Genomic DNA, 25,067 nt, shown 5'->3' with positions numbered 1-25,067 from the left:
CCGACCCGGTGCTCAACAACACGGCCTCGTCCGGCTGCCGCACCCCCACCATGGCAGAGCTCCCTGCCGCAGCAGCACGGACGTGTCACCCCAGAAGACCTCAGGCACACCAGCCAAGGAGCAGGAAGCCACGGCTTCCAGAGCAACGCGATCCTGATCAGTACCCTGAAGCAACACAGTAATCCCCATCCTGACGTTACCAGCGTGATTTCGGGGAGCCCATGCATTGCTTGTGGCCAGCCCATGCCACCAGGCGAGCCCTCCTGGGCCAGAAATCGCTGCGGTCCGGCACCCAGCAGTAACCTGCACTTGCACCCACTCCTTCAGGCAGAGCTTTGGGGTCCTCTGCAACGGCACCTGGGGCCACGTTCCCTCTCAGGTAAAGGCTGAGGGACAATAATTTCACTGATCAAGGATATTTCACCACGTCTGGGGTGAACTACGAGAGCTGGTTTGCCGTGCACGGCAATGCTACAAATCAGTTTAATACAGGAAGTGAAGCAGAATGCCATATTCAATTGAAAGCACACAGGGAATTTAGATAAGCAGATTATAAATACACAAACTGGAATTTAACTGAGGGGAAGACATTGCTTATCAGTAGCGGTAATTCTTCACATAGATTGTCACCATAGTATCTATTCTTTGTCTTTGACAAAGCCTTCAGATTTGACGCTGATAAAACCCTCCTGCAGCAGTGACTGCCAAGGCTGCTTCCTCGCCCGAACACCCTGGTCTACAAGTACACAAACGGCTTCGGCCCCAGCCATCCTCCGCGCCCTTCCCCTCCGCAAGATCCGCCCGCAAAACCGGTGAGCTGGCGCATAGGCCAGGTCTGCATCGCAATAGCAGAGCTGGAACCGCCACAGGTACCAGCAAGTTATCTGCCAGCGCATCTGGTATCATCTGAGTTACGCCTGCACCCCAGCAGACAAATCATCCCGCAGCAAAATAACTGGATTTAAGGATGTCACAAAACATTACTTCACTGAACTGCCTTAGCCAAAAAGCATGTCAGACCTTACCCTCCACGGGGATGGTGAATGGAGAAACACACTGAGCTCCGTCCACCGCAGTCCTCCGTACGTGGATTTGCAGAATGCATAGTTACTCATTTCAGGGGAAAAAAAGGGAAACTAGAACTGCACCTTTAAGAAATGTGAAAGGAACAACATAATTGAATATATTCCAATAATAAAAACTCTGCTGGAGTATATTAGGCAACTAGAAAGGGTATCTGATTGAATTTTAGAACTGGTTCTTGAATATGTGAATCAGATTAGGAGGAAGAGCTGATGGAAAGAGTGGGATGTGCCTGGTAGTCCGTGTGCAAGAGGATCTCTAGGGCATGTAAATACCTTAAATGAAACTCTAGGAGGAAGACAACAGGGACTTGTGGAGTTTCCATTTCATTTTCCTCCTTGTGAAGTAGTCCAAAACAACCCCCAGACGACCATAAGCTGCTGAAGGTGTGTTTCACCTAGCAGAGGGACTTTGAGCCACGCCTGGGGAAATGCTGGAGCAGCACGAGAGCAGACTCTGGTCATGGGGATGGAAGAACCACAACACAACAGAGGACAGGAGGAGCCATTTCCACAGGGCTCCAGCAGTCCCCTGCACCGAGCTGGAGTCAGTCTGGAGCTAGCACTGGCGCAGGGGCTGAGGGTGAAGACACAGCAGCATTTATAGAGATGGTCTTCTGCTCATCCATTGAACGTGCAATTCTCAGGTCCTCGGTACAATCTGAACAACTTTGTGCAAGAACTCTGCAAGAAAAACCAACTTCTAAATCGCCACTATTACCACAAGCTGCAAGCCGAGAGACATGCAGGAAAGGTAATGGCTCTTCTCTGTGAGCCTCCATGGAGGGATGTGCCCTCAGCGCTCTTGAGCTTCAGGACACCTCCAGCCTGTCAGAGGTGGGTTAGGGAAGGGCTGTCTGACTCTGAACCAACCTCTGCAGCTGCTGGAGAAACAGGACCTGGTGGGAGCCAGGAGAACGGGCAGGCTGGGTGGCACGGCACTGTACTGACACTCACCAAGGCCAGTTTGCCCAAAGACCCCGGAGACATAGCCGCTTCTCAGGGCCCAGATCTCAGCCAGCCTCAGATGGTTCATTCCCGCCTCCCACTGAGACACGTCGATCAGAGCCAGTGTGACAGAAGTGGCCAAGTGCCCCAGGAACAAGGTCTGTGTCGGGACCTGGACAGCCTGTTCAGAGCTATTCTTCCTCTTGAAGGCTCCCTCCAAACTGTCACAACCGAGACGAGAGAGAGAACACTTCAGGGACGTGGTTTGAGAAGTGCCACTCAACCAAAGTCACAGACGTAGCCCCAGCAAAGCTAGCAGCAGCTCTACCAGCACACCTGAAATATCGATGGACGCACTGCCCCAGGCGGGGTTCCCACACGCAGAAACTGTACGGCAACACTGGAGCAAAGCTGTGTCAGCTCTGACACCGAGGGAGATAAGGCCTGAGGATCGAAATCATGCCTAACCTAAACAGATCTTACAAACGACACAGCTAATGCAATCAGACATGCGTGCTGCTTGCAACTTCCAGCAGATACTAAAAGCCAAAAGCTTTCCATCACAGTTTCAACATCTAGGGTCAGAACAGAAACACGCTCTACAAACTTCACGTCAATGAAATACAACACAACAGTAACAGCCTCACCCTTAGCTAATTAACCAATAGCTACACTCCACGTACTCCAGCAATATCCACAGGACCAGACCAAAGGTCCATTAGCCTTGTTCTCTGTCTTTGACAGTGGCATTGCAAGATGCTATTAATTAAGGAGACCACGTGTGCCTGGCCATTTTGGGTGGTCCATTCCCCTTGTGCCGTCCAGCATCCAATGTCCTACTGGGGACGTTAGCAGGAATGACCCTGCTCAGTCCCATCGGCACCTGTGCAAGGACCTGCTCTCCAGGAATTCATCTAATCTCTCTCTGAACCTGCCGGTACCGTCCTCCTCCATGGCCTCCCACGGCAGCCAGCTCCAGATGACCGTTGCCTGCTGCACAAAGAAGTCTTGCTTTTGTCTGGTTTTACCTGACCTGCCACTGGTCTCATTGAGAGCCCTCTCCTAATGCTGCAGGATTTGGTGAAGAGCAGCTCTGCCTGCACTGTCTCCACCGCCTTGGGGAGTTTTGTAAGCCTTGGCCATGCATCTCCCCGAGACTTCTCTTCTCCAAACTGGAGAGTCCCAGCCTTCTCAGTCTGTCCTCGTAGGGCAGCTGCTCCAACCCCTTGACCATTTTAGTTGCCCTTCTCTGGGCCTTCTCTGGTCCACCACTTCCTCCTTGAGATGCTGAACCAGACCTGCGCCCAGCACTGAAGGTGTGCCCGAGCAGCATCAGCCTAGCCCCAAATGACATTGCCCGCCTTGCTTCCCGTCTCTTCCCTGATATATTTTGTTGGCTTTTTTGGCTGCCGTTGTGCACAGAGCCCATGATTTTGAGAGCTGGCAGTACCAGCGCCAAGACCTAGCTGGAGCTCTACCCACCAGGTCCACGTTCAGCATCATGCAGCGTGTTCAGATGGCTCTTCCCTAGAAGCATTACTGTGCACGTATCTGCATGGTGGCCCATCTGCCACCTTTTGCCCTCTCACTTTGGGGGTCCTCCTGGAGTTCATCAGCATTGCTGCATCATGTGGCTACTTAAAAAACTTTATATCATCCACAGACTTGGAGGTTTCACAAGCAATCCCTTCTCCAGCTCACTGATGAAAACGGAGAAAGAAACAGGTCCCAACACCATCCCCGGGTACCCCACTGCTGACTGCCATCCTGATAAATGACATTTAAGTCCCATGCTTTACTTCCTCTCTGTAACAAGCTTTCAAGTGATAAAGAAAGGCTTTCAAATTTTGGTTTCATCAATAGCCTTGATGTGGGAACTTATCTAAAGCTTTTCTGAAAATGCAAATACATTTTGTTCACCAGATCCCCTCCATCCAGAGGTTTGCTGACACCTTTTACAGCTCCTCCATTAGGTCAGCAAGGCAAGTGTCCCTTCACAAAAGCCATGCTGATTGCTTCCCAACAGGCTGTGCTTCTCCGCATGCTCACTCCGCATGCAATCCCTTACTGATTGCAGACACCACCATCATACAAAGGATTTCAACAGCTTCGTGGATCCCTTCTGCAGCCCTTCCGGTGGATGGGGATCATAGAATCATAGAATAGTTTGTGTTGGAAGGAACCTTAAAAGCCACCCAGTGCCACCCCCTGCCCTGGGCAGGGACACCTCCCACCAGCCCAGGTTGCTCCAAGCCCCATCCAACCTGGCCTTGAACCCCTCCAGGGATGGGGCAGCCACAGCTTCTCTGGGCAACCTGGGCCAGGGGCTCACCACACTCAGCGTAAAACATTTTTCCTTAGATCTAGTCTGAATCTCCCCTCTTTCAGTTTGAAGCCATTACCCCTTGCCCTATCACAACGGGCCCTGCTAAGGGCATCTTGGCAACCCCAGTCCTCTGGCACAGTGGCAGTTTGCAAAGACAGGTTTCACACCTCGGCCAGAAATTCTGCAATTTTAAAATCCCTTGGGCTTTCTCGTGAATGTTGGTTTAAATATTCCCCATGACCTGCGACTTCTCGGTACCAGAAGGCTGGCTTTGTCTCTCCTGTCCAGGTCCCTCCTTCCTCCAAAGGCTCCCCCACTCTTCCCGTGCCCAAATCCCCCTCTCTGCACCACCACGATCCACGGACCTCACGCCAGACCCCTGCGTGCTCTCGGCCTTGTCTGCACAAGGTGGGCAGCATGGCTGGGATGCCACCACCAATGTCCTGGACTCTGTCATTTCCCCCAGAGTCATGCTGGTGTGAAGCTCTTGGGCAACCTTGTCCCTCTGCAATACTACGAAAACGGCAGAATCTCTGTAACACCGTGTCCACGCACCCTCCTGCTGGAGAACGCTTCCTTCAGCTGCTTTCAGTGCAGGCACCCACAGCCTTGTTAGAAAAGGATGAAGACATCTTCCAGGACACCATGGAGAAGGACAATCAAAGGCTGCAGCTGAGAGAAGCTTGGTAAAACAGAGAAGAGAATGGAGAGGTTCAGTGGCAAGAGATGACCTAGAAGAGAAGACACGATGCCAGTGCGTGGGGCAGGCAAAAGCCCAGACTCACACACACGTGTTTCAGTAACGAGGGCTTCCAGGGCACTGGTAGCTTCCAGTGCCAGAGGGAGCAGAGAGCCTAAGTTGAGATGAAGGCTAAAAATGTCTCCTAAACTTTCAGGTAAGATTACTGCATTCACCTAATCTAACCTTCCTCTAACAGAGACCACTGAAATTGCCTTCAGAGTGATGCTCCTTGGCTAGAGCACGGCACCTCCTCGTCCCTGTGCTAGCCCTCCACCCCACAGCTGGATGAGAACAGCAATAGTTCTTGTCTCCCTTCCAATGTGCCTCCAAATTCCTCTTGAAAACATGGACAGCACATCAGGACACAAGAGGCAGCGACGCTCATGCAGTGCTTTGTGCAGAACCCATGCTGCTCCTGCTGGCTGCTCCCTTGCAAGGCCTGGATCATACTCAGGAGGGCTGGTGTCGGGCTGTGCTATGAATGACGACGGCTCCTTTTTCTGAACTGTGCGACCAGAGGAGCTTTCTCCCCAGCCCGTTGCTGCCAGTCCTCAGCTCTGCAGGCTCAGGGATCCTCCGGTGAGCCGGGCATCGAGTCTGACGTCCCACCACAGTTTAACATAGAGCTTTCTTTCTCGTTAAGGAGAAGTTCAGAGCCATCCTCACTCTCAGCACAAGACTCAGGTGATCCTTCTGTAGGTCAAATCATTTCACAGCCCACTCAGCTGTTCAAAGACAGAAGCACAGGCTCCCAGTCCCCACTAGCTTAGCAGTCCTTCGAATCCCGGCAGTGACTCGCATCAGCTTCTTCCAGGAAAAAAAACCCAAACATCAGGTGGATCATCCACCAGGGAAGTTTATTCCTAACTTCACCTGGAGAGAAGCTGGTCTGTGCCTAAAGAGGGCATTTCGATTCCTTCCTAAATCGATGGATATACTCACCTGCAGCTTCCCCCTCCTTGCTGGACGACTCCAGTCTGAGACCCCAGAGTGACTTAGTGTGCCCTCAGGCACAATTCACTGCTGGGAGGGGGGTTTTGGTCTCATTCTCTCAACAGACACAGCAAGCTGGGAGTGGGAGCGTTCAGAAACAAGCAGCTAAAATTCTGGGAAGGCCCCTGAGTGAGAAGGCAGTGAGAAGACGAGGACGGGGTAACTGCAGCAGTGGGAAAACCTGGCAAAGGAAATTAAAGCAAACAGGGAAAAGCTCTTCAGGCTCTCAGAAAAAAAGAACACAGACAAAAGAGGTGAGGTGCTATGTGCTGAGAGTGGTATAAAGATAGCCTAAAAGTTAAATTAATGCTTTTGCCTTGGCTTTTGGTAAGAACGTAATGCAAAGGTTGACGGGCTAATGGAGATGAGACTATGGAAATCAACACGCGTGAAGTGCCGGCAAACCCTAGTGTTTCCTCTGTTCAGTCAGGACACATCATAACCCTCATCTCACGCTTCTAAAGCAGCTGGCACGTGACAGCAGTGGACCAGTAGCACATACTTTTAATGAAGTTATCAAGTCACAGAAGGATACTATATCACTCCGAGAGCAGCAAGTGCAACCGTGTCTATTCTACAGAGGGGAAAACTGATACGGGCAACAACCTACCTCAGCAACACCTCCAGCACCAAAGCAGCCAGACGGGACCCACAACGGTCCACAGGCACGAACGAGGCAAGAAACACTTTCCTGACAGGTACAAAGGGTAATTTTACAACTATGGGAGCCCCAAACAGAGTCTGAGAAGGCAATGGCTTGCAACGAGCAGGGCAGACACTGCTGCGTCTGCTGCCTTCGTTAGGAAAGGCTTTGCACAGAAAGCTGGCACGGTGCCGGGGATTCCAGGCTGAAGATGAGCCTTTTTGCTCCGGGGATCCTGGAATTAAAGGAGGTGTGAAAGATCATGCAGAAGAAGGCATGGAGGAGGACTCAAGAGTCACACATTAGGCACAAATGTCTGATCATGCTTCTGGGCGAGCAACCCTCACAGCCTCGGGTTTCTGCTGCCATCTGCAAGCCAAAGGCTCGGCTCCACGCTGGGTTTGGGCACGGGCTCGCTCTCACCGCTGTGCAGAGCACCGGCGTATGACCTGCAGCAACCGACATGCCTCCAAGGAGATGGCAAGCTAAAGCTGACAGCCTTCACAAAACCTGCCCCGGCACCTGTGGAGGCACCAGGAGAGGAGGCTGCACGTCCACACCTCGGGCCACACACCCTGCAGCCATCCTCTCCTGGTGCCTCCACACTGGGGAGCACTGGGGACCCTTCCCCAGCACTGGGGACTGAAGGTGAGCTGCAGCGTGGAGGGAAAAGCGTGGCAAACCACCCACATCACCGGCCGCCCACGTTGCAGCTGTACCAGGGCTGGCTTCATGGTGTGCCCCAGGGAGAGCAGCATGCACCTTGACCAAGGGACACCCGGCACCAAGGTGGGCTCTCCAGTGCTCATCCAACCATCTCTGCCCGGCTGCTTATCTCTCATCCTCTTGGCCTTGGCACGGACAGCTGGGCTACGAGAAACACGACTGACGCGCTGCAGGGAAGGGAAGGGCTCCCCACCCTGCTCTAAGGCAGGTATTTATATGGGCTGCGAATTTCAGGGTCTGTTTCAGGATTCTGAGCTAGAAGTGTCACCGTCGGCTCAAAGGCACGACTGTCCATCACTGTCTGATGGCACGCTGGGAGACAAGGACCTGCCCTTGGCTTCCTAACCCGCATGCTCGATTAGGCGCCCATGTCGTTTGCTGAGGCAAGGATCAGTAAGTGACTGCAGGAGAGGGGAAGTGAAGGCAAGGTAAATCTCTCTGTAGAGATATGACCCAGACCACAACAGCATTTATGGGATGCTGATTTAGTGGACTGCCATTTATAAATAAATCTACACCTACAAAACCTGATTTTTCTAATCCCTACTACCATGCAAAATCAGAATTCATTTCCTCTGAAGCACTAACTGTCACCCATTTGCTTCGCTGCTAACACCCATGTAAAAAATTAGCTTTCTATCGTGCTGGGGTTTTTTAAAAGCATCATGTCTACTTGAAGAATATATTGCAACCATTTTTCCTTCACCTTGCCTCATTTAAAAAATTCCAGTCCATTTTAACTGAAACTGAGCCAGAAGCAATGAAAAACCTGGAAAATTTCAGATTGGAAGATATTTGAACAGAAAGATTAAAGCCAGCTAAAAAAATTCTTCACTACGAGCAGCCTAGCTCAGTAAATGCCACCAGCGAGACTTCTACCCACCGTAAAGTAATAGCTCCATAAATGGGAAACAACACCACTTTACAACAGCTGAGATTGCTACCCGGTGTCAGCAATGCTGAACTCCAGGCAACATTAGCAATTTCATGCCAAGCCATAAAGTTTGGTCCTATTTGGGGTGCAGATACCATAGCTAGGGAGCCTTATAAAAACGCATAATAAATACCACGTCATTGAAATGGCAACGATGGTCCGGTCGCTGCCTCAGCGCGGGTCACTCCATATGGCTGACACCAGAAAGCTCCGGGGGTCCTGAGCGCCTTTGGCAGCTTTACAGGGAGCCTTCTGCACGCTGGTTATGAGCCACATAAACATTAAACCAAGACATAAAATTCTCAAAATATCAGGTGTTTTGGGCTGAAGCCCAGCCTCAGAAGCGGGGCGCCTCTTTACCCGCCTCGGGTGGTGGTCCCTCCCGTGGGCATCCCTGGCTGCCCTTCCCACGGCGGCAGCAGACGCCCCAGCGGTGTGGGTGCAGGGTGCCAGCGCCGTGCCCAGCCCTCGCTGGGATGGGAAGCGGGCGGCCGCGTGTGTTGTGGAGCGGGAGCAGCCCGAGGGAGCTGCAGCCTTACGGCCCGGAGGTGTAGCCTAACGACCCTCCCAAAACAGCATGTCATCCAAGAGCTTGCACTGCCCAAACCAGGGCCAAACTCCTGCCAAACCAGGGCCAAACTCCTGCCAAACCGGAGCCACTCTCTGGGCAGGCAGACAGGAATTGTAATGCCAAAATGAGCCTACAAAGGAGATGCTTAATCATTCTGGCCTTGCATTAGGGCACTTGTTTGGGAGAAGCAGGTAAAAACAAGGATTATGGACCAGCCTTCCAGATTTAGTGTGTGTTTCAAAGTTGGACAGCTTTAGATAAAATTAAAAGCTGTCCTGGAGCCAAAATCCCCACTGCACAAGGTGCCACGAGCACCGCTCCCTCCTCCTTCTGGCCTCGTGCCCATCCGCGCAGCACGCAGGGGGCTCGCTCTGGGGCATGCGGTGCCGGGGTTTTTCCATCCCTCCTGTGTGCTGGAAAACCCCTGGCACCGGCATCTCTTCTCTGCTCTGAGACCCTGGGTGACGCAGACAGTTGTGCTGAAGGTGAGCATCACTCCTGCAGCAGCAGATGAAGTGAAGCACAGGGGCGTGCTGGCGAGCGTGCAGACACTTTATGGACTTTGGTAGGCGCAGCTCAGCCGGGTTTAGCCACACTGGACCCATCTTTGCCTGCAGAAGCGTAAGGCACCTCCCCGCAGCCGGCCGTGCTCTCACCAGACCAGAGCAGCATTTGCTGGCAGACAGCGGGGCTGGAGGGCTCTCACTGCTGCACTGAGCTCTGGGAGGACTCAGCACCGAGCTGAAAAGCGGTCTGAGAGGACGGGAGCTTTCCCAGAAGGGGACAGTGTCTCGGGACTGCAGGGCAGCACCGCCAGCCCGGCCCCGCTGCTGCCCGGCCACAGAGCAAGGAACGACAGAATCTGCCAGGCTGCGTCCCACGTGACAGGGACAGTATAACCCTGGAAATGGCAACGTGGATTCAGAACTGAAGTCCAGCCTGCACAGCCACCAGTGGGAAGCAGGGTTAGTGCAGAAGGCTGAAGGTATAAAACCCCACAGTAGCAAGCCGGGAATAACCTGCCCCCACACAGGCAGTTTTCTACTCCCAGTTAGAAATTCCCACACCACCTGAGAGGAGCTGTAATACCCCCGCCGTAACTCCTGTGAGCAGCAGTCCTCCTGCCTTGGCCAGACATCACTCCTCCGCATCCCCCCGCGTGATGGGCACATGCTGCGCCTGCACTGGTAGTTCCCAGGTTCGTTACCTGATGGGCAATAACGACCTCCTTTACAGTTCATCACTTCACTGCTCAGTCCTGCTTCTCTTTGCTGTGAGCCAGCCCTGCGGCCAATGTTTTAAATATTGTGGACTGGCAAAACTGAAATCATCTCCTGACTCCCTGCACCACAGCATCCTTGTGCCTTGCCAGGGCAGGCGGCTCTGCGGCATCTCCAGAGCAGAGCGTGCTCCCCGCCGACCAGCGCAGTCAGTATTGACCAGCCGCTGCTCTGCCTGCCTGCTCATCCATCATCTATAAATAAATGTGTATCTGCTCACATTTACAGAAACAGCGACGCTGTGAGAAGCGCCAGTGAATCACTACGGGGAGGGCATCGTTACAAACGGGCACCTCCACCCTGCTCAGAACAGACTGCCACTTTTATGGCTCCTCTAAACCAACCATTACGTTAAATCACATGCTCCTTGTTTAATCCCATTCTTTCCAACATCTCGGCATACAAGAGAGAATCTCCAGCCCCCCATTAATGTGCAGCATTTGTCTCTGCCTTCACCCCGCACAGCTCTGTTCAACGCAGGCTGCCCAATGATGTTCACAATATTCAGACTACACTGTGCCACCGAAGGGTAAAAAGGCACTGGGATGTCTTCGCTGCTACTCGCTATGCTGTCTCTTCAGTGCCAAACTGCCTGTTTAATTTCTGGCAGTACCTGCACAGCGGGCAAAGCCTCCCCGGGGTGGCTGCGGTGACATCTGGGCTCCTGCCCAGCACTTGTCAGGCAGCGGCTGCAGCTGGAGCACCGAGAAACACGGCGCTGAAACGGCTCAGGGACGGGGCGAAGGGTGGTGGGGAGCACAGCTGGTAAATCCACAGAGATACTGGGAAATACTGCTCAGCAGGAGGCTGAAGATGAAGGAGAGAAGTTACTGCAGCAGGGCCAAGCGATGTCACCGACAGCTCCTCAGGGGCAAGAGCAAACCACTGAGAATCGGCCGTCTCCTATAGCTCAAGGACTGACGTACAGAGCATTAACTCACTTCCCAGTGTGAAGCACTTGGAGATCACAGCTGGATGATGCTGGAGAGGAGGAAAAAAATTGTTTTACTAACATATTTGGGAAAAGCAGCTAGATGCATGAAGAACCGTAGAAAGACACAAGTTGAGAGTCTTGACACGTCACTATCCAGAAAATATATCACTGGAACCAGTCCAGCACGCACCGGGACACCGCAGCAGAGAAGACGACCATGCTCTCTCACCGTCTACTGCAACACGGCTTCTTTCCTGGCAAACCTTCACTGGGACAGCATCACCCACCCGCTCTGCTCTGGGGTCCCCAGTGAGGGGCTGGGGGCTGCTCGTGCTGCAGAGCCTCGCAGCCCTCATGCACATGCCGGGCACCGTCCTCGCTCCCGGCCCCTGCTCTCAGCCATGCAGCTGCACCACCACTCGCATCCTGACAGGGCCAGGGAGATGCTGGGAGGGCTGGAGCCCCTCTGCTGTGGGGACAGGCTGAGAGAGCTGGGGGGGTTCAGCCTGGAGAAGAGAAGGCGCCGGGGAGACCTTCCAGCCCCTGCCAGTCCCTAAAGGGGCTCCAGGAAAGCTGGGGAGGGACTCTGGAGCAGGGAGGGGAGCCACGGGACGAGGGGGAAGGGTTTTCCACTGGAAGAGGGGAGATTGGGATGAGATATTGGGAAGAAATCCTTTGCTGTGAGGGGGGTGAGCCCCTGGGCCAGGGTGCCCAGAGAAGCTGTGGCTGCCCCATCCCTGGAGGGGTTCAAGGCCAGGTTGGACGGGGCTTGGAGCAACCTGGGCTGGTGGGAGGTGTCCCTGCCCAGGGCAGGGGGTGGAACGGGATGAGCTTCCAACCCAAACCATTCTATGATCCTATAACCCACAACACCACCAAAATTCACCTCAAATCTTTTGAGGACATCCCCTCCGTGAACCTGCACAGTGACAGATGAACACCCACGTGCGGGCACGGGGAGGGAGAGGCGCAGGGGCTGTTCTGTTAACAGGACACACAAATGGCAAGTGAGGGACAAGAAACTCACACCGAGACCCTCGCTGCAGGTAGACACCCCTTAAAAAAAAGGTTAAAAAATTAAAAGAGGAAAGAGTGAGCTCTAAGCAGAAACATTCTGTGGATTTAAAAGCTCCTCTGGGATAGCGACATCAGAGCGATGAAGTGGGAGCGGTGCACCGGGAAGGATGCCGGGGGTTCCCCGGCACAGCCAGGATGTCGCTGGGACTCACCTGCCCGCGGGTGGCACAGGAAACGCGCAGCCGCCTCTGCTCAGACCCTACCGGGAACCCCCTGCCGAGGGGGGCTGGACACCCCAGAGAGGCCCCACGGCGGCACCCTGGTCCCGAGAACCACCCCCCTCACCAGCAAGCTGAGGGTGAAACAACAAGTGTAAATCTCCGGCAGTAAATCACAAGCACAGATTGCGATGAAGTACAAATTGTGAGAAACGAAGCCGCGGGAGCTGTGTGGCACAGCTGGGTGTGAAGGAAATCGCGTGTCCTTCTGGTAGCTTTAAATGCCATCTCCCGATTTCACTGGCGCCTCCCCTCCTCCGGACAAACCCGGCCGGTTGCTGTTGCTGCTGCACTGGCCGAGCCCTCAGAGCCCCCCTCAGCCCCGCGGCGCCACTCCTGTCCTCTGCTCTGCTGGAGACCCCAGGGCTGCACCCAGCCAGGGAACAGCATCCCATCGAGTGGCAGAACAGCAGCGTCATGTCACTGACATCATTTTCCATCTCATTTTAAACATTCTGATGTTTTGTTCTGTATCTTAACAGGTGAGTCCTCATAAAAAAGCAGAGATTTTTCATGCCGATGCTGACAAGGAAGCCTGTGGGACTGCAGTTAACTTAAAACCCAGCAAAACGCAGAAGCTGTCTGCATCTCCCCCGTGCAGTACACGCTGCCTGTATTTGTCAGCAACCTCCATCAGCCTTTGAAGTCTCACAATTTCCCCTCCTACAAAATAACTATGCCAGGGACCAGCAATGGGAGACGGGGAGCGCGGGAGGCACAAAGACCACTCGGAGGGTTTGAGGGGGCCCCCGAGCCCCAGGCTGTCCTGAATTAGGATCCTGGCCGACTCGGAGAGCTGCCACCAGCCACAGGGTGCCTGTGCCTGCCAGCCCCGGGGGCAGTGGCGCTGCCTACCCCCGAGCCGGCCACGGGGCAGGAGTCAGGAGCCAGCACCAAGAGCTGGCTCCAGCTCAGGTAGAGGCAGGGACCGGCACTGAAAGGCTTCAGCCCGACAAACAACAGCGTGCGTTTCTGCTATAGTGTTGTCATTGCAGAAGTTATTTTTAACGCAGGTAATTTCTTTTCTCCAAGCTGAAGTTCATGGCATTGCTCTGCATCATACCCCTAAGTGCCTAGTTCCCATATTAACCTCACACGAGGGGAAGCCTATTGACAGCTCTCGAAGCCTTGAGCGTTAGCTCAGGTCAGTGATCCGCTTCCCTTTGCTCTCTCTCTGTTTCCCCACTCCCGTCTCCCGTTTGGCCTTTGCTCCTCATCTCCATCATTCATCCTGCTGCTCCCAGCCCTGTACTATCAAAAAGATCAAAATGCTGTATGAGGGGGAAAAAACCCCACTCTAATGTGTTATTTCTACATCATTGTAATGTTTATCATGTAAAGTTTTAATGTTTCGGCCCATCAAAACTGAAATCCCCTGCTAACAAAATCCCATTACAGCCGAAGCCCCCCTCCCCCCATGCCGCCACCACCTGCTAAACACGAATACGTTGGACAGTCCTGTGGGCGTCTGCCATCGCAGTACCCTGACATGGTTTTTCTCTTCCCAAACCTCGATTTGCCCTGCCGGCACAGGGGGGAGGGCAGTGAGGGAATTCTCCTTCGGGACACCCTCTCATCCCGCCTCTTGCGCTGGGACCTCATCTTGGCCAAAGACATCAGACACCACCAGCATCCACACAAATTCCTCCCACGGAAGGCAGCTTCACCTTGCTCTTGGCAGCTCACGCTGCCTTCCCCAAACCCAGGATCCCACTCCTAGTGGTGCCTTCACTCTCGGATGGTCTCCTAGACCAGCCTTGCTGCCTTATTGATGATCTCCTCTTCTAAAGGTCCTGCCTGGTGCAGCTCTGCCTGGATCATCCAGTGCTTCCTGTACCGCCTTATGGATGTTGTCACTGCTTTTGATTTTTCAGGCCTTTCTGATGAATTTCTCTTATCTTTCTGAAACTCCCCTTCGGAAGTTGGCACGGCAAGTGTTTTCAGAGTCTCTCCTCCCCCAAGATGCTGAGCCCAGTAAAACTGTTGTCATTCACTACTCCGTGTTCTCTGGAAGTGGCTATTTCTGTGCAGAGGCAGCGCCACGTGCAGACAAACGCAGCGCGGCTGCTCCCCCGATGGCTCTTGGAGGCAGCAGTCCCTGGGGGGGTCACCAATGGAGCACGGGCCACCCCCCAGAGCTCCTGGCCCAGGACCCACGACCATGGGGTTCTCGCCACCAAACCCTTCCCCACCAAAGAGCTGCCCCACCGCCAGGCTCCGGCAGCCCCCACATTCCCACACCCCCAGGCTTCAGGTTCATCCCCACATCAGCTCTGCGTCATGTCAACCGTTCAAACTTCAACTCCGCCAAACCTTCCCAAATACTGCTCCAGCCATCATGGATCTAATCTTCTCTTCCACACATCAGATCAGATTCAATGCTAGTCCATCGTGTCTCCTCACTCCACCACACGCCATCACCTTCCTCCACTGCCGGGACCTCCGGCTCACCCAGAACAAAACGGCTCTCCAGGAGGGTCCTGCAAACTCTGCTGTGCTTCAGAAATCCTGCAGTATAGTTTTCAGACACAAAATTCAATGTTTTAACCACCAGAACACGAAATCCTGCCCAAATGCTCTGCTATTCATTTGGGGGGTGAGTTATGTTTATTGTAAGAGCTGCGTGCATCTCACTCACTTCGAACCGCTGCAGATTTTTGTAAGGATTTGGAAAGAACGCCCCAGCCGAAAGCTGGGACCACGGTCACGAGGGGCAGGGCAGGCGTCTGCACCCCGCAGAGGAATGGGCTCCACTGGGTGTCTCTGCCTGTCCGATCTAGCCCAATTCTAATTTTGCCCAACTGAAATAAATATTCCTGAAGCTTTGCTGGTATCCCAAACTGACAGCGTATATTCTTATGGGAACTTTGCGGCAAACAGAAAAAGCTATTACAGAGACAAACACGTCTGGCATGGAGGTAATCTCACTTGAATATTGCTCAGATTCCCTTTTGGTTTATCAAAAGTTAAAAGGCGTTTGTCCTAGTTCCTTCAGGCGCGTTTCGGCGTGCATTGAGAGGAGCGGCACGTCTCAGAGACGTTTCGTGGTACGGGTGGTTACTCATACGTTTAAGGTGAGACTCGGTCCTGAGAAGACGTTGTGCCAGAGCGGGCACATGGCGGAGGGGAGCTGGCTGCGGGGTCTGCAGCGGGGCCCAGCGGAGCGGCCGCCCTGGCCAGGGTGAGGGCTGGGCACCGGCCCCGCAGACGGGGGTGCAGTCCCGGGGGACAAGACTCGGCCCCATCGCAGGGCCCGACCCCAGCTGGAGCCCTCAGTGAGGGGCAGGAGAACCGCCGGGGAGGGGGCAGAGACGAGGCCCTTCCAGCTCCTTTACCAGCAAGTTTTTGGAGCCCACTTTTCTCTTTGAGATAGGAGGACAGGACCAGCTGACCTCCAGGTGTCCCTTCCATCATCTTAAATTACTCTGCAAGCCTGTTACTCCTCTGCAAAACCCCCGTATTTCCTGCACAAGGTCTCTGGTCTGAGAACTGGGGACTCCATCTCCTCGCCACATGTTTCTCCACAAAGCACTGTCCATCCAATTGCTTCCTGGTGGAGCTGGCTTGGGCTGTGGCGCCACTCCAGGAGCAAAAGATCCCCTGCCTACGCTCCTCACCGTCCCACCCTACAATAAAACATCACACCCCGGTGCCGGGCACGGCACTGGCATTGCAGTGCCACAGACAGCGCAGAAGGACCGAAAGCAGCCTGGTGACGCCAGGAGCTCCCAGAGAAGTGGGTGGCTCTTGCACCACCTCCCGCAGGTTCCCCCACCGCCACCCCAGGGATGTATTTTTGCGAAGCCGCTGTAGGGACACTGAGGCTACAGCCGGGACGCGGAGGGGACTCCAATCAACAGCCGGCGCCACGCTGAAAACCGAGAGGCGCAGAGGAGAGAATGAAACAAATTGTGGTAATTTCTTCTCAAATCCCTGATGCAGGAAGAACAAATCAAATGGATCTAACCCTTTCAAAAGCCAGGAAGGGAAAACAAATCGTCTAAGGCTTTTGATAAATAAATAAATAAGCGAACCAGTGACTTAGCACTTAGGGCAAGGATCTCATTCACGTTGTGAGGAAAAAAAGGGCTTGGGAATAGTGAATCAGTTCATATTGTTAAAAGTAATAATACAAAAAAAGAGATTGGGACAAGGCATTTATTTTATTAAATCCCCCAAGGAGAGGTCAAGAATATTAGAAATAAAGTCCCCAGGTTCTGGTTGATGCAATAACTGCAGTTTTAGCAATTTCAGAAGAAGGATGTTTGTTCAAGGTGGCAAATTGCCAAGAATCTTCAGGGGAGGCGCTAGAAAAGGATGCTCTCTGTATTCACTCGCCGCTGAAGAGCACTGAGCTCAGAGCAGTTTTTATGGAGAGTATCTGCCTGAGCAGGACTCTACCAGCAGCCACGCATCGGCAATTCCCATCCCCTTGTGCGCAGATGCTCACGGATAGGACCAAAGAGGAGGTATTTTGGAGAGCGGGGAGGATAATCCCTGCTTTCCTCGGCACGTGTGCTGCTCGTTAGGCACATGCCAGGGCCATCAGACAAGATGCCCGTTCTGATGCAGTGCAGTGTCCTACGTACGCCCCTCTGATGCTAGCTTATGGGACTTAGGGATAATGAGAGATTGCATTTATCCCGAGATCTACTGGGGAAGCATCGGGACACTGACTGTCCAGCAAGCTCTCGGACTACATTAATGACAATCTATTTTTATAGAGAAGGTGCAGAAAGCAGCCATAGAAGTGCTTTTAGAGCTTTGATTCCAAGTGGCTGAAAATGTGAAGGCAGAGGTAACGTTGGCAGGAACAACGATGAAATGATAAGTGTTCGGCACTTCTGAGGAAGAAAGCAAAAAAGACCAGCAAAATACGAGCAGTGCATTTTGAGGCCAACTCCTATACGCTCTTGAATACTGGTGGCAAGGTCTCATGAACTGTGAGGCCAGGGTGGGACAGATGGCCTCCAGAGGTCCCAAACTATTACATGATCCCACAATGGGGAAGGCAAAGGAAAACAGACTTCAGACCTACCCTGACATGGAAGATGCATAAGCAGTGAAGTAAGAAACCACCTAAACCGTAAGACAATCATTGACTTCAAACACACTACACAAACAGGAGTGATTGCTGTGGACAGATGCAAAGGAAAAGCGCAAGCCAACAGAAGTAAACACCTGGACAACACAAGCATGAGCAGAAACGCCACCATGGCGAGAAGCAGGTATTCATTCTGTAAATACACTGATGGCAAGAAAAAGATCCCAGGAACTGCTGGTAATTGTTGGTGCTCCTTTGGCTAACTGCAGAGAGGGAAAGCTTTCAACAGAGGAAACTAAAAACACCAATGTGCCTAATACTTGTTTGTCTTTAAATCATAGGTCAACTGTGAGATCTCAGAGGCAGACAGCGCAGATCCTACCTGGAAACCAGAAGCGGGAATTAAGTAAGAATATTTGGGTCTGCCAGACTACACATGTGGTAGGAAGTTTAAGAACAGATTGAAGCAATCTAAGAACGCCCGAGATCGTCTTTGAAGGCTCATGTTATGTAAAGTGTGTCCAAAAGAGTGGAAAATAGCAAATGGCCAAAAAGGGGGAAAAAGAAAAACTAAAGAAATACCGTCACTTCACTTCTTGGAAAAAAACACTGGAGCAAATAACAAGCCAAAGTGTTTGTACTTGCCTAGAAGGAAGCAGTGTGGTAACGGTCAGGAGGGATTTGTCAAGGACAGTCGGCGAGAGGAGCTGGCTCCGAGCAGCAGCCGCACACCCCAGCCCTGCTGGGCTCCCCACGGCTGCCCCAAGACCCCCTGCCCCCCAACCCTCCCTGTCAAAGGAGACCCCCCAGCCCCCCGACCCTCCCTGTCAAAGGGCTGACCAGCAACAGCATCTCCTTTAGCAAAGTGAACGATGGGCTGGAGAAGATCCTTGCCAAACCTACAGGCAGCACAAAGGGGCTGCAAAATACTCCAAAGAACAGGATTAGGGTTTAAATGGATTCTGATAAACTGAAGGTACTAAATCTACGCAGGAATCATCTACTGCACGGGGATTTAGATAGGGAAACGCTGTAGTGGGTTTTGAGGGGGAAAAATCGTGGAGGCTATCACACGCGGAATGTGAGTCAGACATCACACCACTTCATAAAACGCAGCGTGATGAGCTATCAAAACTGCAGCCTGAAAAACACGCAAGGTAACCCTGCTGCCGCACTCCTCTGCTGCTGTGTGCCCGCTCCGGCACCACGCTGCCGGCAAGGAGTGGGACGGCGGGGGCTGGGAGAGGAGCCGCGGCAGGAGCTCGGAGAAAACGGACCTTTGGGAAGGGCAGGCAGTGGGGGATAACAGCCGACACCGAGGAAAACACGGCAAGCTGTCTGCAGCGTGCACGAGACTGCTGTCAGGGGGAAGCGAGCGATCTCCTCACCGTACCTATGCAGAGTAAACGTGGCATAACAAACTAGGGGAAGAAATACTCAGATCAAACATTAGAAAACTTCCCAGTGCCGAGGACAGAGGGAGGCAGGAGTGAGGAAAACGCCGGGGCACGTCCACCACCAGGGTTTCCCAAGAACAGGCAGGGTGAGCACAGTCAGCGTTCTGTAGGTTAGACCCTTCCCACCAGTCCCCTCGGGACCCCCCATGAGCCACAACACAACTGGGGCTTCAGAGCCAGCTGCATCGGCAACAGCCACTCCCAGGGCTCGCTCCAGGAGCAGGTTATTAGCACTAATGCCACCAGAAGGCATTTGGGGACACTCCGTGAGAGGCTCACCCAAGCCTTGCTGGGCAGGATTAACCTCCGGCATCTCCCAGGTCCTTTGCTCCAGGCTCCTGGCAGCCCTGCCCATCTCACTCCAGAGGCTCCTGGCCACGGACCATCCCTCACCGCAGGGATGGTCCACCCTGGGCTCACACCCACCATCCTGCTCCAAGGTCAGAGCTGTGCTCCACATTCAGCCTCCCCCGGCTGGCCGGGACCTCCACGCAGCCTCCATGGAGGTCGGGGAGCGCAGACCATGGGAGGACTCGGCCACCAGGACCACTGGCGTGGACAAAGTCATGAGACCGACAAATAACTGCTCCTGCTGTTGGTGGGGCTGAAGGCCGGCACTGAGGGTACCGCTGGCCAGCCCATGGGCGCAGGAGCTGCTGCTGCGCATCGTTTCTGGAAAAAGTGAAATGCTAATGCTAAACTAATTTTCATTTAAATTCTCTTTGCCATCCTGAATATATTTGCAAAACAATCAGAATTTTGCTGGGAGTTTTTGCCCTCATATTCTGAGAATTTTGGGGCAACGTTGCAGACACTAAATTTTCTTGATATTTACTTTAATAAAAATCTGACCCAGAATCAATTTTTCTGCAAGACACTTCAAGGAAGATGTGAGAGGACCCCGCATGTTTATGGATGCCTCGTCACTTACCACAAAGCAAAGGCTTTCTTGTTTGAAAATAAAACATCCCTGGGAACTGAGTATTCAGATGAGATAGGGATCACTGCACCGCTCTTCCCCAGCCCCGGAGTAAATAAAAGCTCTGTCAAACCAACAGAAACACACTGGGAACCGATGGGGAGAGCGATAAGGACAAACAGCAAGTGAAAGAAATACTGGGTCAAACAAAATACCACTATTAATTAGCTGCTCTAAGCACTTGCTAGCACGCAGCTCCACGCTGAACAGCACCGGTGCGTGCACACATCCGTGTAATTTAAAAGAGTATCAGCCCCTGCGACTTGGAGAGCAGCACCCACCCGGCACCACGCGACTGACAGCGACGGCCAGCCCTACACCCGAACGTCCCCTTGGCACTGCCCCCCTCACAGCCCGGGGAGCCGACCCCTGCCCACCACACAAGTGACGCGAGAGGACATGGGACAGCGGCTGTCGGGCTTAAACCCCGCTGCCTCATCAACAGCCTTTGCTCTTCCTCCCCTCTGACTTGTCACCTCTGTTCTTCTCATGTCACTAAGACCTCCTCTGTGCAGCCCCAACAGCTCTGAACTTGTCAGCGCGTACCAGCCATTGAACGCGCAGGTTGCATGAATGTGACTGTCACTTGCCCCAAACCCAGCGTAATGACTTTCATAATCCTCCTATCCCTGCAAAAATATACAAATATCTGAAAACAATGGAGTAAAATGCATTTTTATATGCATTTTATAAAACGCATGTGGCCAGGAATAACCAAGTCATCTCCAGCAACCCTTTAAAAGTCTGCACAAGCAGGAGACAGAAGAAAGCGGGGCAGATGCTCTAGCAGCGCTTGGCAGCAGCATGAAGGGGCAGCTGCCTTCTTCTGCCCTTTCTGGGTACTCGCGGAGCTGCGACGGATGGCCCGGCAGCAGCCTTCCCCCTGGCTTCAGCACGGAGCCGGGCAACCCAGGCGCAAAGGCTCAGCGGGTACTTTGGAGGTCTGGGCACCGAGCGGAGCCTGGAGCCGGCCGCAGCATCCTACCCTCCCGCGCTCCGCAGGGAGCACACAGGCGATGGGGGGCCGGCAAACGGGCCAGCAGCTAGCTGGGTTGGAGCCGGCAGCACAGCACACTAGCCACTGGCCACCGGCTCCTCCAGCAGCACTACAGACCTGGTTTTGGAAGCTCCCTCATGCTGCTGCCCTCGGCAGACCCCCAAACCCCTGGCACCCCCGTGCTCAGCCATGCCCCCACTCTCCCCTTGCCAGGAACTGCCCCAGCTGCTGCCTCCCACCTTGCCATCAGCTGCTCCAGGTATTTTTGAGAATTATTCCAAAAGCTTATTGATTATAAAAGCCCACACCAACCTCCTAATGCTTTTATAATCATACTGTGCTTCTGGCTTCAGCAAGTCCCACGGCAGCGAGTTCCCCAGATAATTGTAGGGTGGGTAAAAACCACTGTTTCGTAGTGCTTTTGAGCGTGTTTGCCATTAATTTCACGGCACGCGCCTTTCTCCTTCTGCCATGAGACAGGCAGAGGTTCCCCATTTCCCTCTGATAAACCATTCAGCATTTTCAATATTTTTAACTTATTTCCTCCTATTCATCTCGTTTCTAAGGTAACAATCCTGCTCTTCTAAATCGCTCTTCAAAGCAGAGAGACTTTTTTTCTCATTCCTGATCATTTTCACTGCACCTCCAAAACCCTTTAACTCACGCTCTTCTTGCTGACTGGTAGTGCCCAGCCAGGGAGGCGTTCCCCCCCGGGTGCCATCATTGACGTGACCAAGGCATTAGCCTGTTTTCCATATTGCCATCCACCACACTGCCAAGTCATCTGATACTGCTGCATTTTGTACTGAAGTTGCACACTGAGCGGAGGCCTCCACTGAGCTGTTTAGAAAACATCTTGCAACTTGTCCTGAGTTAAACTATTAATTAAGAATCCCAGCAGACATGTGAGTGATGCAATTTTTTTCCCTCTAGTAGCTATTTTACATTTATTTTCATTATTTTTTATTCACTGACATGTTTCTTTTTCCCCAAATTCTTTAGATTACCTCAAAGGGCCTCAGAGCTGTTTCTGCTACGGAGTTAATGTAAATACCATCTGCAGACTGGTTCTTCAACACTCAAATCCATTTCTTGGCCATTAGTCAACACAGCTATAACCCAGACCTGGTACCCACTCCTCACACTCCTGCTCTGGCCTCACGGTATCAGTGTTTCTCGTCAGCCCTTTCTGAGCAGACGCAGTTTTACATCAGCTGCTTTAGACCGCTCCTTTACATCAGCCATGGCCGTGGTCGCTCTCACCTCTCCCCTAACAGAGGGCTTCCGAAAGCAAAGCCTGACCCCAGTGGTCACCCAAGGGAACCTCGGCCACGAAGGCTCCCCAGCAGCACCTCTGCCGTCCAAAGCGAGCAGCCGCATCCTCCCGGATGGGAACGGGTGCCCCCATGCCTGGCTTCCAGCCGAAGGCAGACACCGGCTGCGGCGAGCAGCGTCAGAGCCCGCGTTCCCGTTGCACATGGCCAGCAAGTGGCGGGGAGCAGTGGCAGCGCAGGAGGGCCACGTCGCTCCCATGCCTACGGGCCACCGAAGCCACCCGACGTGCAAGGAAGAACTCCTGGTGTCGCTCAGCAGGTTGAGTGAGGGCATCCATCAGCTGCTCCCGTCCCCAGGGCAGAGCCGTGCCATTGCCCAGGCCCACAGGCAGAGTACCAGTAACCGCCATAACCGCAGGGCGGTCGGGTCACATTAGGTGTTGGCTTATCTGCAATGTACCACCTCGAAGTATTAGTTTTCAAGATGCATTCATTGTCATAGCAACGACAAGTGCAACGCGACATTGATGTACTTACCATTTTTCTGAGATGTGAGATTAGACCGAGGGCTGAAGGGGACACAAGATTAGACCGAGGGGGAGAAGACTGAGGAGAAAACCCCCTGGCGCTTGCTCCGGGCCCCGGACGTGGAGACACACGGCCGCATTGGGCTCCACTGTCTGTCCTGCTCCCCACCCGCCGCCCAAGGTCCCGCTGGGCTCCACCTGCCTCCCCCATCCCCTTACCTGGCCTTGCCGCGGCTGCTCCTCCGGAGCGTGGGCAGGTCGGCCTCCTTCTCCTCCTGCACCCGCTGCAGGGACGGGGAGCGGCTGTGGGCGCTGCGGGCGCTGCCGGAGCTGGCCAGGCTGCCGTCCCCCGCCCCAGCCCCCGCCGCCGCCTCCTGCATCTGCGCCAGCAGCTGTGGGGGCAGGCTGCGGAGCGAGGGCACCGGCGAGTAGGAGGCCCGGCTCTCCGCCTTCAGGTTGTTGTCGCTGGCCGAGCGCTGCAGCATGCGCGGGGACGAGAGGCCGCCGGCGCCCAGGATCCGTCTCCGCTTTGTGTAGCTCGGTGTTTCTCTAAAAGGCACTGCAAAAGAGCCGGGGAAAGCGGCATTAGCTACTGGGCACATGGCGCAAAACCAGTGTTGGCTCAGGCGGGAAGATGGCAGCAAGGCAGGAGGGCCAGGAAAGCACATGGAGCTGGGCCGGGAGGGCAGGACCAGCCAGGGCAGAGGAGACGGCAGCTCCGCCTGCTTCCAGCTCCACTCCCTGCACCATCCAGGGGAAACCGCCCCGGAGCACATGGGGCAGCCGAGCCTGACCGCGGCACCCTGGCGAGGAGAGGACTCGGAGGTGGCATCTCGTGAAGCATCGAGGAGCGCTGGCAGAGGGGGAGGCAGTGCCAGCAAGGGCACCTGGGGAGGTGCGCGGGGACACCAGTGGGACCCCTGCCAGCCCATCTCCAGCTGCCACCCCGGCTTGGAGGGGGACATTGACGCTGGCAGTAACCCCGGCCACCGCTTACTCTTCTGTTTCGGAGGCAGGGAAGGTCTAACTCTAGAGCTTCAGGCATGTGCCAACTGCAAGCCTAGAAAAGGCAGGGCATGGAACAAAATACCAGCTACTCCCTGCCCTACCTGGCCCCCACCCAACCCTCGGGAGCGCGCAGAAGAAACGGACCTCACGCAGCCACCCGAAGAAGCAGACTCCTGCCTCTGCCTGCAGCTCTGCAGAGGGAGAAGGAATGGAAACGGGGAACCCGATGCGGCCGCAGGGGAAGAGGGCTCTGCTGCGGAGCCACAGCACTGCAGACCACAGGTCAGGAAAGACATATTTTCCTGAATTTTCTTTAATGAATCCATTTCCATCCTGAAACTTAACATGCTTTAAGTTTGTCCGACATGTGTGGCAACATGCAGCCGGGAATCCAGAGGTGACAACACCCAGCCCATTTCTGGTGCAAACGTAGTGTCAAAAGCAAGGGGACAGGTAAAGCACGCAGAGGTCTCCCGCGCTCCTGCTCAGAGGCGCGCTCAGAAGCGCTGTGATCCTGCTAACAGGGGACCAGGCTGCCCAGAGAAGCTGTGGAGTCTCCTTCTCTGGAGATATTCAAAACCTGCCTGAACATGTTCCTGTCCAACTGGTCTGGGTGACCCTGCTTTGGCAGGAGGGTTGGACTAGATGCTCTCTAAAGGTCCCTTTTAACCCCTACAATTCTGTGGTTCTGTGACCTCATGCCCCATCTGCATTCAACACTCGCCTGGCTTCATCCTTTCAAGGCCACCCCTCCCATGGCATCGTGCACAAAGGTGTGTGAGCCCTGAACATGCTCCGATGGCCACCGCCAAGGGGCTGCGGAGGACGGGAGCAGCCGAGGGTCCAGGCAGGACCCTGCCCGACATTGAGTGAGGCCTCAGACCCGTGTCATCCCTGACCCAACACCCTGAAGGCACTTCCCAGCTGTGCCGCACAGCCACACTTGGACTATTTTTCTGAGGAATATTTTAGGTTCAAAGTACAAGAATTTCAGGCTGCTGTAAATCTTCCTGTTGTCATAGCAATGTGATGCCTTTGCTCTCCGATGAGTTTTAACCACGCGGTGGAGGAATTTCTGCTGTCAGCGTCCGTGCTCCCTGCAGCAGCTCAGCCCAGCTCCCCACAGCCTCGGCACTGCCAGCCCCCCATGTCCTGGCCACCCTGACAGGAAAACGTGGTCAAAATGGTCACCCAGAGGCCACGGCAAGGAGGGATGTCGGACGGAGAGAAGCAATGTCTGGGCCGTGGATGTGATGCAGTCCCTGGCATAAAACGCGCTGTGGATGCAGCGCAGGACTGTAGCAGGC

The 25,067-nt window shown here is 54.0% G+C and overlaps 1 protein-coding gene across 10 annotated transcripts in view; it reads right to left on the bottom strand.

Moving 5' to 3' along the window:
• SHANK3 (SH3 and multiple ankyrin repeat domains 3) overlaps positions 1 to 25,067 on the bottom strand; it is a 378,942-nt gene that overhangs the window by 215,590 nt on the left and 138,285 nt on the right. For all 10 annotated transcript variants that reach the window (XR_012585285.1, XM_074573072.1, XM_074573077.1 and 7 more), the window contains exon 12: positions 22,972 to 23,311. Coding sequence is in view for 9 of the 10 variants with exons in the window: in XM_074573072.1 (XP_074429173.1) it covers positions 22,972 to 23,311 (340 nt within the window). In the remaining variant the exon portion in view is untranslated. The remainder of the gene's footprint in view (positions 1 to 22,971; positions 23,312 to 25,067) is intronic.

Source organism: Larus michahellis, chromosome 1 (assembly GCF_964199755.1).
Source record: "Larus michahellis chromosome 1, bLarMic1.1, whole genome shotgun sequence".
NCBI classification, from domain to species: Eukaryota; Metazoa; Chordata; class Aves; order Charadriiformes; family Laridae; genus Larus; species Larus michahellis.
This window is presented reverse-complemented; position numbering and strand designations above follow the sequence as displayed.